The sequence below is a fragment of the Salminus brasiliensis genome, chromosome 21, assembly GCF_030463535.1.
Source record: "Salminus brasiliensis chromosome 21, fSalBra1.hap2, whole genome shotgun sequence".
Taxonomy (NCBI): Eukaryota; Metazoa; Chordata; class Actinopteri; order Characiformes; family Bryconidae; genus Salminus; species Salminus brasiliensis.
The window spans coordinates 5,474,176-5,491,108 of record NC_132898.1 but is presented as its reverse complement, the minus strand read 5'-3'; the positions used below and the strand labels follow the sequence as shown (position 1 = coordinate 5,491,108).

At 41.5% G+C, this 16,933-nt stretch overlaps 1 protein-coding gene across 2 annotated transcripts in view; it reads left to right on the top strand.

Annotated features, from left to right (window-relative positions):
- The window catches only part of arhgef3 (Rho guanine nucleotide exchange factor (GEF) 3), a 77,567-nt gene extending 65,385 nt beyond the window's left edge, over positions 1 to 12,182 (top strand). For both annotated transcript variants that reach the window (XM_072666220.1, XM_072666219.1), the window contains 4 exons: positions 3,479 to 3,736; positions 4,986 to 5,156; positions 8,768 to 8,954; positions 9,941 to 12,182. In XM_072666220.1, coding sequence (XP_072522321.1) covers positions 3,479 to 3,736; positions 4,986 to 5,156; positions 8,768 to 8,954; positions 9,941 to 10,272 — 948 coding nt within the window. In that variant the 3' untranslated portion in view covers positions 10,273 to 12,182. The remainder of the gene's footprint in view (positions 1 to 3,478; positions 3,737 to 4,985; positions 5,157 to 8,767; positions 8,955 to 9,940) is intronic.
- The last annotated feature ends 4,751 nt before the right edge of the window (positions 12,183 to 16,933 follow it).

The window sequence follows — 16,933 nt, the reverse complement described above, 5'->3', positions numbered from 1 at the left end:
AGAAATGAGAACTTCAAGGCCTTCTCAGAAGGTTTGCTAAAAAGCCTCCATAGAAAAGGAGAGAGGCACTCGCGGTCATTCTGGTTGAGGAACGCTTGATTTGACGGGCCACCTTGTCCTCTGCTGAAGTAAATGCTTGTAACCTGGGTTCTAATCCTAACTTCAACCATAATATCTACTCCGCTTCACCAGGTAGTTTAACACACTGACCTACATTACATGGATGAAAGTATTGGGACACCTGCTTATTTAATGTTTCTTCCAAAATCAAAGGTGTTAAAGAGTTTATCCCAATTTTTGTTTGTGTGACTGTCTTCGCTGTCCAGGGGGGTGAAGGCTTTCTACTAGGTTTCGGAGAAGCCCTACTGTGAGGATTTGATCGCATTCGGCCACAAGAGCGTTAGTGAGCTCAGGATTCGGATGATTAACTCCTCAATACCCCTCTCTTTAGCTCAAGCCTTCCATTAGGCATGCTGGCCAATAGGTTCAAGGTTCATCTGCTCCTCGAGAGTCCTATTCTATTGGCAGTACTTCTCGGCAGGGACTAGACAAGCTATGTGTATTTGCATTTGCACACCTGTGCCAGCAATGTAGGTGAATGCATTCATTAGAAGGGGTGTCCACAAACATATGGACATATAGTGTATGCCTAAAGCAGTCTAAAGTGTGTCCAGTTGTCTATTCCCAGACATTAAGCGCAGCTCTCCTCACCTGTCGTTTATCTTCCAGTAGTAAAGATGCCACACATATGGTGGGCAGAGCAAATCATGAAGCCAAAGGGGTCGCCCGCAAACCCCCCAGAGGCTAAAGAACAACACCACCACCTCAGATGCTGGAACACTATAGCTCCCAACACACACACACTCGCACAGAGTTCTTTTATGAGGTAGTTGTGAAATCCTTTCAGAAGAGAGGTCACTAAAGAACAAGTACAGCAACTCCTGAGCGATCCGACCCTTTGGCCCCAGTAGGGGCCCGGGTTGTGCACAGACTAATGAGCATGGCCCGCTGGCCCCCGAGGTTCTTCTGATGCATGAAGACCAATGTAAATGTTCATTCGCAAGGCTCAGTTAACCCTTTAAATCCTGAATCTGCAAATAATTGGCAGGTCATTCTAATTATTTTAAACTGGAGTGTTTTTTTGACCTTCTGACCAGTCATTTTCATAAACTAATAAATTGTATAATACTTCGCAGATATGACTTTTATTTTGTATCATATTTAATGCATCAGCTATTTATTGCATCATACCAGTTTTTAAAGTAATTTCAAACTGTAAAATCTGTGTGATTTTTTTCTGGCGGAATTGATTATTATTGTATTGAAAAACTATATATTTTTATTGAATCATTATTTAAGGTTTTCGCTTAGTTATGACAACCAGTTACCCTTCCTACATCACTTGCAATGCTCCCAGCACTGTAAAGGTGCAGACTAGCATATGCTTCCTCTGATACATGTGCAGTCAGCTATTGCCTCATCACCACTAGCCATCAGAGCTTGGAGGGAAGCACCGGGTTCCCCAGCTCTGAAACATCTGCTAACAGACGCTGGCCAGTGCTGGCCAACATCACACTGGGAGTGACGTGGGGAGAGAGCACAGCCGGTTGCACTCTCTCGGCATGACCCAGGAGTCGAACTAGCGATCCTCACATCATAGTGTCAGGCCTTAATCTGCTAACCCACTCAGAGCCTTCATTTGTGAATTGTCGCTCTGATGTTCCAGAGGTCTCAAAACCTCAAATATACGTCATTTAGTTTGAATAATTAAAGCAATGGTTCAGTGATGGATCAGCCAAGACATGTTTGGTGTCTGAGGTTTGCTTCTTTGCATATACTCTAAATCAACCTTGGAACTACGAGGCTAATCTAGCTAACAAGTTGGGGATGCTAATGCTGTCTGAGGGTCATGATGTCTGAAACTGGACATTAAAAAACAGTTTCAGCCCCAAATGAAAGCATATGTCATAGTAATGAAGTACACTTCCCCTCTTCAGCGAAGAACCTGGCGCTAATCATATTCCACAGGCCTTTTCCGCTCCTCAGCGTTTTGGATTTGGCTTGAGAGAGGTTGTGATTTATTTGGGGGGGGGGTCCGTTTCTTAGGATGATTGTTATTGGAGCAAGGACGAGGGCTATCCTGCATGTCTTTTCCTGTTTACACCAACTGCACCATGGAGGAACAATGCTGGCCAGAAGAGGACAGTGGGTGCTCCTCAGATTGTTTACTTCAGGCCTCGTCCAGCCTGGACGAGCTTCTTCCACAGAACCTTTGCTCTGCGCAAATCCATCAAGTGGAGGTTGCATAACTGCATAAACATTTCTCAATTCGGCTTCACCTCCAAAGAAGCTGGAGGATGTCTCACCACTTCTCCAGCTGATGGGGGTTTTAGAATTAGAATGAACGAAATATCAAAGAATACCAGTTCAGTTTCTCCAAAAGTAGATGAAGAACCAACATTTTGGACTCCTACCGGATCTGCTGACCCAGGTCATCTCAGTAGATCTGGCCGTTCGATTCATACACACCTGGTCTCTAACCTGCATAAATGATTAACGCTGGGTTATATAGTTATACACCCCGAATCCACGTTTGAATGACTGAAGAAAAGAGTCCACTTAAGACAAAACAAACAAACAACTGTATTGCTTAACCCAGTCAATCTTCTAATGCTCTCATTTGGAAGACAGCCTGCTGGGGCTCTTCTTTCAGAGAGGCCATCAATCACTCATATTGATAAATGGCTTTCTTGACAACATCCTTCTTCTCCCTGTACCTGCTTTAGGAATGCACAGCTGTTCCCATAACCCTGACTGATTTGAAGTCAGCTGAATGCACTTCTGAGTGCTAGTCTCTGGTTATTACCTGCTTACACTGGCTTTGTAGCATTCTTGAGACTCCTACAAGAGATCCAGGTCCAGGTTTATGGAAAGGAAAGGTAGCTGCAAGTTTCTGAGAACTGTCAACCTCAAGCTTAGCCTAAGGGCAGTTATCTACTTGCACATGTTTTGGGGGTTTCTGAAGAATGCTGTGTGTTTTTGCCTTTTATAGGAATGTGTGTTTTTAGTGTTTTAGTGTTTTTAACCCAATTTCTACTAATGTTCCTTTATTTACTAAAAATACACAAGACGTTACTCGAAACATATGTCTAGTGAAAGGCAATGGGCACGCGTTGAAGCAACTTCCCACGGCTTGGCTTCGTCTCTAGAAGTAAAAGTTTTTCAAGTAAACGGATGTTCTGTTCTTTTTGAAAGTACAGGACCTCATGACATAAATACTGCTGCTGCAGATGCAGCAGATGAAGAATAGGTTGAAAACACTGAAATGCTCCTTCAAACCGTGGGCAGTCATCAGCACTTACTCACTCAGTAATTACACCGCGAACAGGTGAAACTAATGGCTGTAAAGCCAAAATATGAACTGCAACTGGGCTCACTGCATTATTCCCTTTTCCTCTCTCTCTCTGTCTGGCTGCAGCTGCCCTGTCTTGACTCCTACAACAGCTACTGCAGCAACCAGGTGGCAGCCAAAGCCTTGCTGGACCATAAGAAGCAGGACCACCGAGTGCACGACTTCCTGCAGCGCTGCCTGGAGTCGCCCTTCAGCCGCAAGCTAGACCTGTGGAACTTTCTGGACATCCCGCGCAGCCGACTGGTCAAGTACCCGCTTCTGCTACGGGAGATTCTCAAACACACGGCCAACGACCACCCGGACCGCCAGCACCTGGACGAGGCAGTGAGTTCCACCACGCGGGGGCACTTTTCACACTCAGCTAGAGGGACCCTGCCACAATTTACCCTAGAATCCATCACAGACAGCGTAGAAACCACAAATGCCTAGGGACCGACTAACAACCACTACACTTCACCATAGCAACCACCTGAAATATGTAACATGCTATAGCACCCATCTGGCAAGCACTTAGCAACACCCTTGCAACTACCTGGGATGCAATAGCAGCCACCTGGCACTACCATAGTGACCACCTCGTAACCATTAAGCAATACACTAACAAGCACCTGAGACATCATAACAACCTACCAAAACTATAGCAACCACCTAGTGACCACCTTGCAACATGATAGCAACCACCTGGGATACCCTAGCAAAAAAAAATGTATCAACACCATAGCAACCATCTAGCGACACTAGAGCAAATACCAACACAAAAGCGGCCACCTATCAACGCCATAGCAACCACTTGTGATACCGTAGTAACTGCCTAACAACATCATAGCAACCACATATCAACATCATAGCGACCACCTAACAACACTATAGCAACCACTTGTGATACCATAGAAACTATCTAGCAACATCATAGCAACAACTTCATCAGTACCTTAGCAACCAGCAATCAACTCCATAGCAACCACCTATGAAACCATGGTAACCACTTATGATAACATAGCATGCTACCAGTAACACTTTAGCAACCACCTAGCTAAAACCTAGTTTCACACTGTTGGCATCATAGCAGTAGTCTAGAAACTGCCTGGAAATGTGAACCACCTAAACTGCACCACCACTGTTCTTTCTTCAGGAAATGGGCTTTTTTAGTAATTATGAATAATTTAGTATCTAGTATAAATACTTGAAAGCTATTGGTGGATTTAAGGTTATGTAAATTGCTGTAGAACCAAAATGCTGCCAATAAAGCACATTAACGATATTTATAAACGACTTGCTCCATATTGTAACGAAAACGCTCCTCTAAAGCGAGGAGGAGAACTCATGCCCTGTTACATAGTCATGAGCGTGAAGCATTGAGTCGTGGACCTAAACACAGACCCTTAGGCCTTTAGGGGTTAAACCTAATGGGTCCGTCAAGTTAACCTAGTTCTTGGCCCGTAAGCAGTTACAGCAGACTGGCCGACCCTCACGAGCCTTTGTTTATTACCGTCTGTTGGCAGCGAAGTGATTTGTGTTTTGTTTAGTTTCTTTTCTAAAGCTGCCGTCTCACCAGAGTTGTTCTCCCTCTCAGATCAACATGATCCAGAGCATTGTGGCTGAGATTAACACTCAGACCGGCGAGTCGGAGTGCCGCTACTACAAAGAGCGTCTGCTCTACCTGGAAGAGAGCCAGAGGGACATGCTGATCGACAGCTCGCGCATTCTCAGCTGCCACGGAGAGCTGAAGAACAACAGAGGAGCTGTGAGTGTTTTACATGCACAAACACCCCGAACACACACACACACTAATTTTTACAGGTTTGTATTTCTACAGTGTCTCAACATGAGTGTGTATATTTATATATCTGCACTGTATTGTATATAAGACCTTTCCTGGAGAAGCCCTAGTTCTGCACATGGAAGTGACAAGCTGTGAACCACCAACACTGTTCCTCCTCCTTCAAAATAAAATCCAACCGACCTGAAACAGGGCTGAAAAACGGGCCACTTTCAAAACCCCAAAACTGTTACATCACAGTCTTGACTCTTTATATTTGCACCCCCAGACTTAAATGAACTTCACCCACTACAGAAAGCTAGCAAGCTTGCAAAACAATCATAACTTTCATGACTTTAGGAGAATATGGTGGTGTTAATACTGTAGAGCTGCTCATCACCTCCATGAGCGTGGCTGAAAGCTAACAGGCTACAATCTCTACAGCTTGCTAACAGCACAGCGCACTGAGAGGACAGCAGCACTATCCAGTAAAACTTATGGCCACTGGATATAACAAACAAACAAAAAAACATCTATAATATGCTGCTTCTGTGAGCCTGTCGTAGTTCTGTAAGCCAGCCGAATAAAAGCAGAGCTCATCATCTTTTTCCCCATGAGCCCACCGTAACAGATTTGGGTTTCTTTCTGAGGCAGAATAACAGGGTGGTAAATAGGCTTGCATTGGCATTTTCTCCCTAACCAAAGTCCCATACTTGCTGCTTATACTTAAATTACAACTTTAATATCTAATAAAAACTTGTTGCCACCTTTAACTTTGAGCTTCTCTGGTGTTTCTACAACTTATAGTATATTTCTGTCCTGCAAATATACAAAAACCAACTCCCCAACCAAACACACATGAACAGTTTAAGAGTGTGAAACGCAGAGAAATGCAGAAAGAGAAGAAGGCGAGGTTTTTAAAAAGAGTGTGATCTATAACCTCTGCTGCCCATAGCTCAAAGCCAAGGCGCATTCCTCCAAATCCCTGGATGTGGCCTTTGCTCCTACAGAGTTGCATAAAGAGCTGTGAGGCTGACCAGAGGTGAGAAGCAAACAGCGCTCGAGGGCAAAGCTATAAAGTTACATCTGGGGATGAGCCTGTCTGGTCTCATCTTAGACAAAGCAGCTCTTCCCCTGAGAAATGGGAGCAGTTCAGCCATTCCCCCAAGGGAGAGCTCACATTGTAAAAGCTGGGTAAAGAAGAATGTGACCGAGGTTTATGTTCGTCATGGGTAGTCCCCCATTCATCCGCAGTATACTCTCATTTGTGTTTGGAGTGTTTACACCAGCCATGCGCAAACAGAAGCACCTCTCTGAGGCAGCTGAGTGCTGCCTGTCATGTTCAGCTTCAGCTTTTTCAATGAAAGCCTTTTCAGTGAAAGCGGTGCAGTCCTTTACAGTCACACTAGCTACAGTAGGGCTGCACAACATGATTCAAAATGATATTTAAAATATTTAAACCATAATATTAATGAATATTATTATTATTATTATTATTATTGTAAATATTATAATGTTTTAATTTTATATAAATCTAAAATTAAATATATATTAGTAAATATGTGTTTAGTAAATATGAGTGTTTAACAGAGCCGCAGATCAAATTGTGAAACTGTGAATATAAAAACACTACTTAGAGAAGCTTCAAATTTGGGAATGAAAGTAACCTGTAAATGAACCAAAAAAAATATGGCAATAAAATGATTTAATTAATGATAAGTACCATGTAAAAGCAATAATATTAGCAGTTATAGTCAGTAAAATGTGAGACATAAAGTGTATAATAATATTGAAATGTAAAATTAAAATGAAAAGTAAGACCAAATGAAAATAAACAAAGTAAAAATAAAAAGGTTATAGCTATACAGTAATGATAAAATTATCATGTAAAAATATTATAGTATTAGCATTAAGGTAATTGAATTCAGAGAAATCATTAAAATAATACTTAGAATAATATTGAATTGTTCAAATGAAAAGTGTAAATAAAGTAAAGATGAAAAAGTTATACCTATACAGTAATGATAATAGTAACATAAAAGGGATATTATTAGCAAAAAAAGTAAAGTTGGGTCAAATGAAAAATAAAAATGATAAATAAAGATGATTGGTCATAAAAGTAATAAATTATAAAATTATAATGTAAAAATATTATAATATTAGCAATAAAAGTCATTCAATTCAGTTTAGAATAATATTAAAATGTTAAAATGAAAAGTTAGGTAAAATGTAAATAAGTACAATATAATAATAATAATAATTATAATAATAGTATACAATAATAATATACTATAATAGTAATATATACTATATAGTAATAAAATAGTAAGTAATAACAGTAACTTGAAAAGGTGATATTACCAATTAAAGTATGTAAAATTAGAGAAGTCATAAACAGTTCATAATTAAATACAAAATTAAAGGTTACAAAATAAAAGTCCTAAAATAATCTGGTTAATGTAATGAGAAAATGTGATACTAGGTAATCAAATTAAAATCAGAAATTAACAGTTAGAAATAAACAGAATTTATAATATTTCTTCAGCTGCCTTTTGATAGTTTGTACTGATGTTGTTCTGATGTTGCTGTTCTAATCACAAGTGCATTAAAACAAAAGTATTTTGTGCAAATATTTAGATTAATCAGAACATCCAACAGGGGAGCGCTCGTCTGAAAATCTGCTCTGTTATTCAGATGCAGTTCAGAGGAGCAGACAGGAAGCAATGAGCGCTACACAGGGACATCCGGCACAGTCAAAATAGTAGTATTTCACTTTGAACCTCACTCTGATTTGTTTGTGTTAAAATGTTCCCCAGAACAACTCTGGCTTTCAGAAATCAGAGAGAATCGAGGTAAATTAGGACCTTTTCATAAACAGAAGCGAGCAGTGAAGGCTCGGAAGGGCGAGTACGGTTAGCTGATTTTTGTTAGTTGTGTTTTTCCCTCCAGCACGAGTATCAGTTTCTTTCAACTAAGCACACTCTACACACCCACACTCGGCCACCTCCTTTCATGGTCAGGTCTCAGAGTTAGGCTCTAGGTTCGGTATGTGTCATGTTGGAGTCTGTGGGATCTGAATGGGCAAAAATAGCCTGAAGTGTACTTATCAAAATGGAAATATTGAGAGTAGACAAATCCCCCTCTGGGTGGTGAATACATTACATCAGCGATAACCCCCACGTTACATAACCTGCCAGCGCATCTCATGCTTTAGAATATTTATTAAACAGATTTCTATTGAGTGATGTGAGGCTTTTAGGCATGCATTATTCTCTCCTAGAGATTAATCCGAGTTAATCGCTGCACTAACTCCAAGGAATGTTCGCTGCTGAGGAAACGTATGGCACAAGCGTTTCCAATAATCCGTTTGTTATCTTCTGTTTGCCACCTACTCAGTTTGCATTGCTGCTGTTCCCATTCCAGCTATTATTGCTAAACCTTCTCCACCTAAAGGGTCCTTCCAGTATTCCGGGTCCTTGGCCAGCCATGCTGCACTACCAGTAACTGAAGATTGACTTGATAGGAAATGACTTTCTCACACGAGTTTACACTTTTCTAACAATCCTCCTTCTGCTCTTTCCTCTCGCTCTTTGCAGAAGCTCCACGTGTTCCTGTTCCAAGACGTGTTGGTGATCACACGGGCCATCACCCACAACGAGCAGCTCTGGTACCAGCTCTACAGGCAGCCCATACCTGTGAGGGACCTGGAGTGGGAAGACCTGCAGGATGGGGAGATTCGGTTGGGGGGCTCCATCCGAGGAGCTTTCAGCAACACGGAGAGGAGTGAGTAGCTGTCCTCTTGTCCAAAGCTGTGGATGTTATGCGCATGATAAACTGACACTATATGACAATATGAGGAAGACACAGACTATTTCACAGACTGAAATAGTCTTATATAGATATAGATATATTTATAAAGCCTCATTCAACTAGATTAACTTGTCAGATCACTTGTTGAGGTGATTACCCCAATTGATTACTTCAATTTTGAAGAAATCAGCCTTGACGAGACTTTCAGTAAAGTATTGCCATACTTTACATTATACTACATACATGTTTGTAGATGGGCCGAATTTATGCTTTAATACAAGCTTTTGTCAATTTTTTATAATAACAGCATGACAAAACGATGTAAAAAAAACACAGGTTTTCTGGTCATTTTTTGATTTATGACATAATTTAATTTAATCTGGTTGTTGTTCTTTACATTGTGTCCAATTTACATGATGAATAGACCAATAGAAAAGCTCTAAAATGATATAGAATCAAATATATTTACATCGAAAGCTAAGAAGGCTTTTTGCTTCTCCTGTAAAGTTGCCAGTTTGGATATATTAGGATTTTATGTGACCATAACGATATCCGAGATTGGTTTAAAGGCAGTGATGATTAAGGCATTTAGTTTGCCAGATGCTTACTAGAGACTTTTAGGCTGTTCTTATGTTTGCTACATCATCGCTGCAGTGCAGAACTAAAGATACACACACTAAACATGCCGTGGCCGATTGACTTTGTGCTGCAAAATGTTGGACTTCTTGATGAACTGTTGCCTAAACCGAATGAAAGAGCTCATTACACACAATACACTGACCTGCTGCTGCCCAGCTCTGCCCACAAGGGCTTCGTAATTAAAGGCTCAGGTCCGCTGTTAGCTGCAATCAAGCTCGAACACGAGTTTGAACTTTTAACCAGAGTTCAGAACCAATGTACCACTGTGTCACTGTCCAAATATGCTTTCTCATACTGTCTCTGTCTCACTCTTCCACCAGCCAAGAACTTTTTCCGGGTGACGTTCCGCAGCAGCGGTCAGCTTCACACCCACTCCCTCCAAGCCAGCGACACCTTCAACAAGCAGCAGTGGCTCAACTGCATCCGGCAGGCCAAAGTAGCAGTCGGCTCAGAACCCCCCAGGAGTCCGCCGTCTCCCTCAGGGCTTACAGCGCCCTCTCAGGACAAAGCGGAGGAGCGCATGGACCAAAGCGACAGCGACTCCTCCGATTGTAGCATGGACACTAGTGACGCGGGCGGCGAGGCGACGGGGCCCACCGACTGCCCGCTGATGGAGCACACGGACTTGATCGCCACCCCTGTGGAAGTGTGAAAATCGTACTGTAACGTGGACTCGTGCTGTCATTTCCGCTCACCGGGCAAACTTGTACAGTGTTGGATTCATGAGGAGAAGACGTGTGGAGTCTGAAGTTCTGTGGAAAAGCCAGATCCTGTAGAAGCCGCTCCTCTCTTTCTGTTCCTCGAGTCACTCGCTCACTTTTCTGTTTCCTTTTGCACCACATTTATTTTTCACTTTTCTTTCTCCATCTCGTGCCTTTATCTTCTTCAGCTGCGGTGTGTTCAGATGGTGAAGCTATCAGGTTGAAGGTCTCTGGTGAAAGACTGAATAGGAACTCCGGTGAACAGGACCTTGAACGTCTTGTCATTGTTTATGTTGTGTGAACTAAGAACTGGAGGTAGCCCTTGTCCTAGGCCTTGTTTATTTTTTTGTTCCCTTTATCACACACACACACTCCTCACACCAAACAGTTTGTCTACCACCACTCCCTGTTCCACTGCACTACTACTTGTGGCCTCTGAGAGGAAAGATTCAGATTCTATTTAAAGATGTATTATATTTATGTTGAGCGTGTTACGTCTGCAGTAATCACCCAGACTAAACAAAACGACCAGCGGAATGTTTTCACTGACAATCAAGAAAGGGGCTTTGAGTCGGGGGGCTTCTCACAGTGGTCCATTGGCGTTTGAAGTCCTGCTCAGTAGCCAGACTGACTCACTGACGGAAGCAGGGCTTGTTGCGTGCAGGGACTGAAGCTCCTAACATGCAGCCTTCCGGTTGGCAAATGTGTCTATATACACACACCAACCACACCTGCCATCACCTGATGATGAAGAACGCGCACCTCCTGTTGTCGGGTATTATGTTGAAAAAGAGATGAATGGACTCGGGGACGAGAAGGTATGGAGCTAGCTGTGGCCAGTGCCGTTCCCTTGAAGGACAGGACAGGACAGGACAGGACAGGTTCATACCATGCAATCCTACAGAACTGCGACGATGTATCAAACCGGATGGAGCCAGAACATGAAAACAGGCCAATTCTGTGAAGCACTTTGATTAAAGAATGGATCATCCGTGGAATTTCTGATCGAACATCTGGTGTTGCTTGTTGTCATGTTGAACAGCAGACATATGAGCTTGTGAACCTGTGTGGCCAGCCCATATAATGTGGCAGCAATCTTGTGAAAACTGTAGCGGAGGCTCTCTCTCTCTGTCTCTCACTAGGTGTTAAAAAAAAAAAAAAAAAAAAAAAAAAGGTTGTGTGCCATGTTGCTCAGCAAAGCAGTCGTCTATTACTGGGTGGTGGTGTTGTGTGAGTGTGTGTGTGTGTGTGTGTGTCTGAGTGTGTGTGAATTTGAGTGACTGCTGAAACCAGTGTATGGCATCAAGATCTATGACTGCATCTTAAAAAAATCCATTGCCAAAAAGTGTTTGTTTTCATCCTGTGTGAGTTTACCTGTCGGGCCTTTACGTGGGTTTGTTTTCGTATTGTCACGCGTTGGAGGAATCGACGTTGCCAGGTTCATCACTATTAAAATGATCCAGAAGAAAAAAGCAGTATGGGGTTTTTTGTATTGTTTTTCTTCATTTTTTCAAAGAAATGCATCAGAATCGGTGCAGTAGGACGATGTTTATTTATAGCTTGTTTTTCACCTGCCCGAACTAATCGTGTTCTGTTCTTGAGGTTGCATGAAAAGAGGAAGTGGTATTACTGGAGGTAAACGAGTGGAATGGGTTTGGATTTCGAGTGCTGGATCTGAGGTTATTGGGGGGGGGCTTTCAGTTCTCTCCACCCCAGAGAGCGTCCATCTAGCCATACAGAGGGGTGTTCTGTTTGAAAGCCACCGCAGGTTGTCATAGCTAGCATGTCTATACTGATGGAAAGGGTTAGCTGGAACGTGTGTAATGTTGAGAGAATAAAATAAATGATTATAAAAACCTGACCAGACTTTTCTGTATGTGTTGGTTCTTGGTTCAGTGGTACAGTTGTCCTCTGTTAGTATTGCTATCTTTTAAGGTTAGGGTTAATATGAGCAACACACTGGCCTATTGTAGGTCAGCTTGATCTTTTCCATTACCTCGTATTTCTGGCTGGCCTGTGTTTGCTATTTCATGTGGTCTTAAAACTTACTATACGGTAATTGCTGCTGCACACGGCTTTTGCCATGTGCTCTCACAAGGCCAGCTAAGGTTAAGCGTGTATAACGATGTTTGGACTGGACAAAGGCTCCAAACAGAATTGTTCAGGTTTCTGGACTGCTACCCGACGCTGGAATTAAATATCATGGTTGTTACATGTTTTGAGACACTTGATTGAATTTGCGAAGAAGCTACCCCAAATTGGAAAAGCAGAAAAAGGGGCGTAGACTACAGTTGTCATCCTCTGCCATGTTTCAATGGCATAGGCTCAAAGCCTTTATTTATTCATTTATGTATTTATTTATCATCATTCTAAAAGTTACATTTTAGACTAAACGTCCAAATTGATAATTAACATGACTTAAATTAGTAGAAACAATTTTGTTACAGTTCTAAACTTGAATGTTTATTTATTATAACATTGGTATTATTTATGTTCTACCAATAATAATAATAATAATAATAATTACTGTTATTATAGGTAGGAAAACAGATAAAAGCTTCTTAACTTTCAATGGAAGTCAATGTAAACATTTTAGTCATTTTGGAGCATTTCTGAGATAAATGGTCCCTTTATCATGAGCTTTTGACACAATGTAATAAAGCAATGGCAGATTCACATCATGTCAAAATGTGATAAACAAAAAATAGAGACACAAAGATTTTGCATGACCGTGATGTCATGTGATGTTAGAAGTAGCTAACTGGGGGGGTAATGAAATTCTCTCCAGTTATGCTTTCATTATGTTTTAAAGATTATAATTCTCCTCCACATGCAGTGGGGGTCCAAACATCTGAACCATCTTACTAAAACTAGCCATTTTCGTTCTTTTGTAAAGTTTTTCACTGAAAATATTTTGACTGCACAATAATTTCACTGGGTATTATCTATAATGGAGTCTTTGGCAATTTCATATACTTTTAGTATATACACAGAATACTTAGTATTTGGTGGTGTGTCCACCTTTCGCTTCAATGACGTTGTGCACGCAAGCTACCTGGACCTGACATGTTGGTGAGAAAGCCTCTGATGAGCAGATCAGGTTGACCTTAGTCGTCTTACTGTGTGCTTCAGTGAAAGGAATGAGATGTTAGGTGCTAACATGGTATTAAATTTGCGTTATTTATCTTAAAATAGTGCCAAATCATCAATTATGAGTTTATTGCATTGTTAACTTTGTATATAAATATATATATATATATATATATACACACACACACACACACACAATTGTATCCCTCCCCCACAAAATAAATACATTACATAAAATACATTATTTTAGGCCCCCGGGTGTTAAAAACAGCCTTGAGCTGTGTATTTTTTTTTTAATAACAATAATCCACCTTATAAGCAAATTTAATAACTTGATAAATTTTAAGCAAAATGGGACTTTAGACAGCGATAAATAAAAGCTTCAAACCTTGTTATCTAAATGCTTGTTAGCTTGTAGCTCCAGCAAAACCGAGGAAGCATATTTTGCACATCCAACGTGCCAACCTGCGTTACATTAGCCAAGCACTTGCCCCCTTTTCACTGTGTTCACTATCGTTATTGAGAGGGGTCATCAAATCTGCCCCCACATACTGACATTCTGAGGTTAACTGTAACGGGCCTGATGGGGCAGTTCAGCTGGCTTTCCACAAGCCAACTCGCTACTTATAATCATCCATTAATGAAAGAGGGAATGTTCTGAAAGGATGGAGGAAATATGTGCCACTGTTAATTAGCTGTAGGCCCTAATGAGCCAGTGAATAATGCAGGAGTACTCTGAGAAATTCTTATCTGTCCTTTCTTTTTTACTGTCACAGCGACTGCTAAATGTTTAAAGACCAGCTAATGAGAGACGAGCTCGCCACAGATCTCTCTTTCTTCAACAGCAATGGCCACATCTTTGAGAAGCAAATCATTCCAGGAAGGCAGGACCCCTTAAAAGTTACCCTACATGTTCTAAATGTTTGTGGACACCCCTTCTAGACACCCACTGCAGACAGATGTGCAAATGTACAGAAAAGTACTGGCAACAGAATAGGACTTTCTGTGGCAGATGAACATGAACCTATAGGCTCCATGCCTTCTAATGCCAGGCGTGGGCCAGAGGGGTATAAAGCCCCCCAGCATTGAGCTGTGGAGCAGTGGAACTGCAGTGTTCAGTGTTCAAAAATACTTTTGGGGTGAGGTGGGGTGGTGATCATCCAACATCACCCTGACCTCACTAACGCTGTTGTCGCTCAACGCAATCAAATCCTCACAGCGATGCTCTTGAAAGCTTTCTTCCAGCAGAGACAGTTTTCCTCACAAAAGCAGGATAACTTCTTGTTTTAATCCCCTTGATTTCAGAAAAGAATAATGAACAAGCAGGTGTCCCAATACTTTTGTCAAAATAGCGTATATAGCTTTAGGGCAGGTGGGGCCTTTCATTGTAGGCCCATAGTTTAACAGAAAAATGAAAGTTACACTTTCTCCTGATCCCTACACCATTTTTAGTGTTAGCTACGTGGCTAATAGCTAACAAGTCAAATAAGGAAGCTTAAGGCCTGACGTATTAGCATCTTACTAAAGGTACAACACAGAGCTAGCTAACTGTGTCATGAGTCCAAGACACTGGGTGTTCTGAGGGCCAGAGCTCCCTCTTAGCTCCATCTCTTCTTGGAATGGAAGTGAGCTTTTGTTGCCCTCTTGTGGTCTTGATCATATCATCGCTGCGTGAATATTAAAAATATTATTTTAAGAATGAACCTGGAATCCGATCACCTTGATTCTGCCTGGAATAATTTATCATATTACACTATTGCAATATTGCAGTCAGTGTATCAGACTACAGGCCCAGGGTTGATTCAGGCTTAATTTGGCCCCTCACATTTTTAAGATTGTATCCTTAAATACAGACGAATTTCCTGTTTTTTGGGGGGGTTTATCTTTAATGTAATTTCCACAGTTCCTAAGTTCCGGTGCAAGATAATTTACTCCCCACCTGACTAATTCTAAGCCTAAAAAACATACTTGCTAACCAGCTAATATACCTGATATCTAGATATGCACATATGCTAGTTTACAATAGACAACATTGCCTTTGCTGTCTATTGTACTATTATACTGTACCGCCCTTATTATTGTATTGTATTACAGGGCTGTATTGTAAAATTGCTATTGGCTGCTAAATTTGAAGTATCTGTCTATCTGTTTATCTGTCCTTGACGCTGAAGATGCTTTTTGAGAAAAATCACCCTGCAAAAAAATCCAGCTTAAGACCAGATTTTGCTGGTAGTTTGTCTATGATGGCCAAGGTGGTTGAAAAGCTGGTGATCCGGCATTTGTACACATTCCAAACACTGACAAGACAAGGCATCTTAAAGCAGACCCTAATAATGCATAAACCAGATGTTGAGGGAACGAAAAACACCCTGACACCCAGTCCCCTTGTATGAAAACGTGGCTGCTTACGCTCCCCCCTGCCACAGCATGTCCCTAGGGTTTAGGGTTTCTATTAATTAATTGTAAGATTGACTTTTGTGTGCTTTGGGTCATTGTCTTGCTGCCTGACCCAACTTTGTTTCAGACGCGTATTCTTCATTCTCTTGAAGAAAATTCTGATGCAGAGCAGAATTCATAGTCCCCTCAATGGTAGCAAGGCGTCTATGTCCTGACACTACCACCACCATGTTTCACAGTTGGTATTAGGCAAGAGATGCCTGCAGTTCTTTAGATGTTCCTTTTTGTTTGTTTGTTTTTGTCACTTCCTGGATGATTGGAGAGATATTGGGAGGGTATCCATTCCTGGTAAGATTCCTGATTCCTGATTACTTCTCCAAAATTCTCCATTTCAACAGTGTCTCCTTGATTGTTAATTGGTTTAGCCCTATGGCCTTAGAAATGACTTCCCAGACCTTTCCAGACAGATAGCCGTCCACAGCCGTCTAGGAATCTCTCTTTTCTTCCTGACTGGACAACCTGTTTGCTGCTCAGTTCAGTTTGAATTAAAAGCCCCAAATTAAATTTAGACTGGACATGGCTGGCCCAGATCCAAGCTGGTCGTTAACTGAAGCGTTCACACTGGCTACAGGTCAATGATCCTTATTAACTCTTCAGTTTGTTTAAATTACCTGGGGGGGGGGGGGTGCAAACACCTTTTCACTACTGTTGCATGCATAATTGATACCTTGCACATGAAAGACATCCAAGAAATGCCTTTGAAACTTAACTCAAATTAAAATTTTCCTGACAGACTCTATCTACACTATATGGCCAAAAGTATTAGGACACCTGCTCATTTATTGATTAAAAAAATATGTTTATCCTGCTTTTGTTGGAGTAACTGTCTCTAATCCCAGGAAGGCCTCTGCTAGCTTTTAGAAGAGCAAGTGCTGCGAAGATTTGTTTGCATTCAGCCAGAGCGATAGTGAGGTCAGGATGTTGGATGATGGTCACCCTCACCCCCAACTCCCCAACTCATCCCAAAAGTATTGGATGGAGCACCATCATCATCATCATCATCATTCCAGAGAACACAGTTCTTCCACTGCTCCATAACTCACTGCTGGGGGGCTTTATACCCCT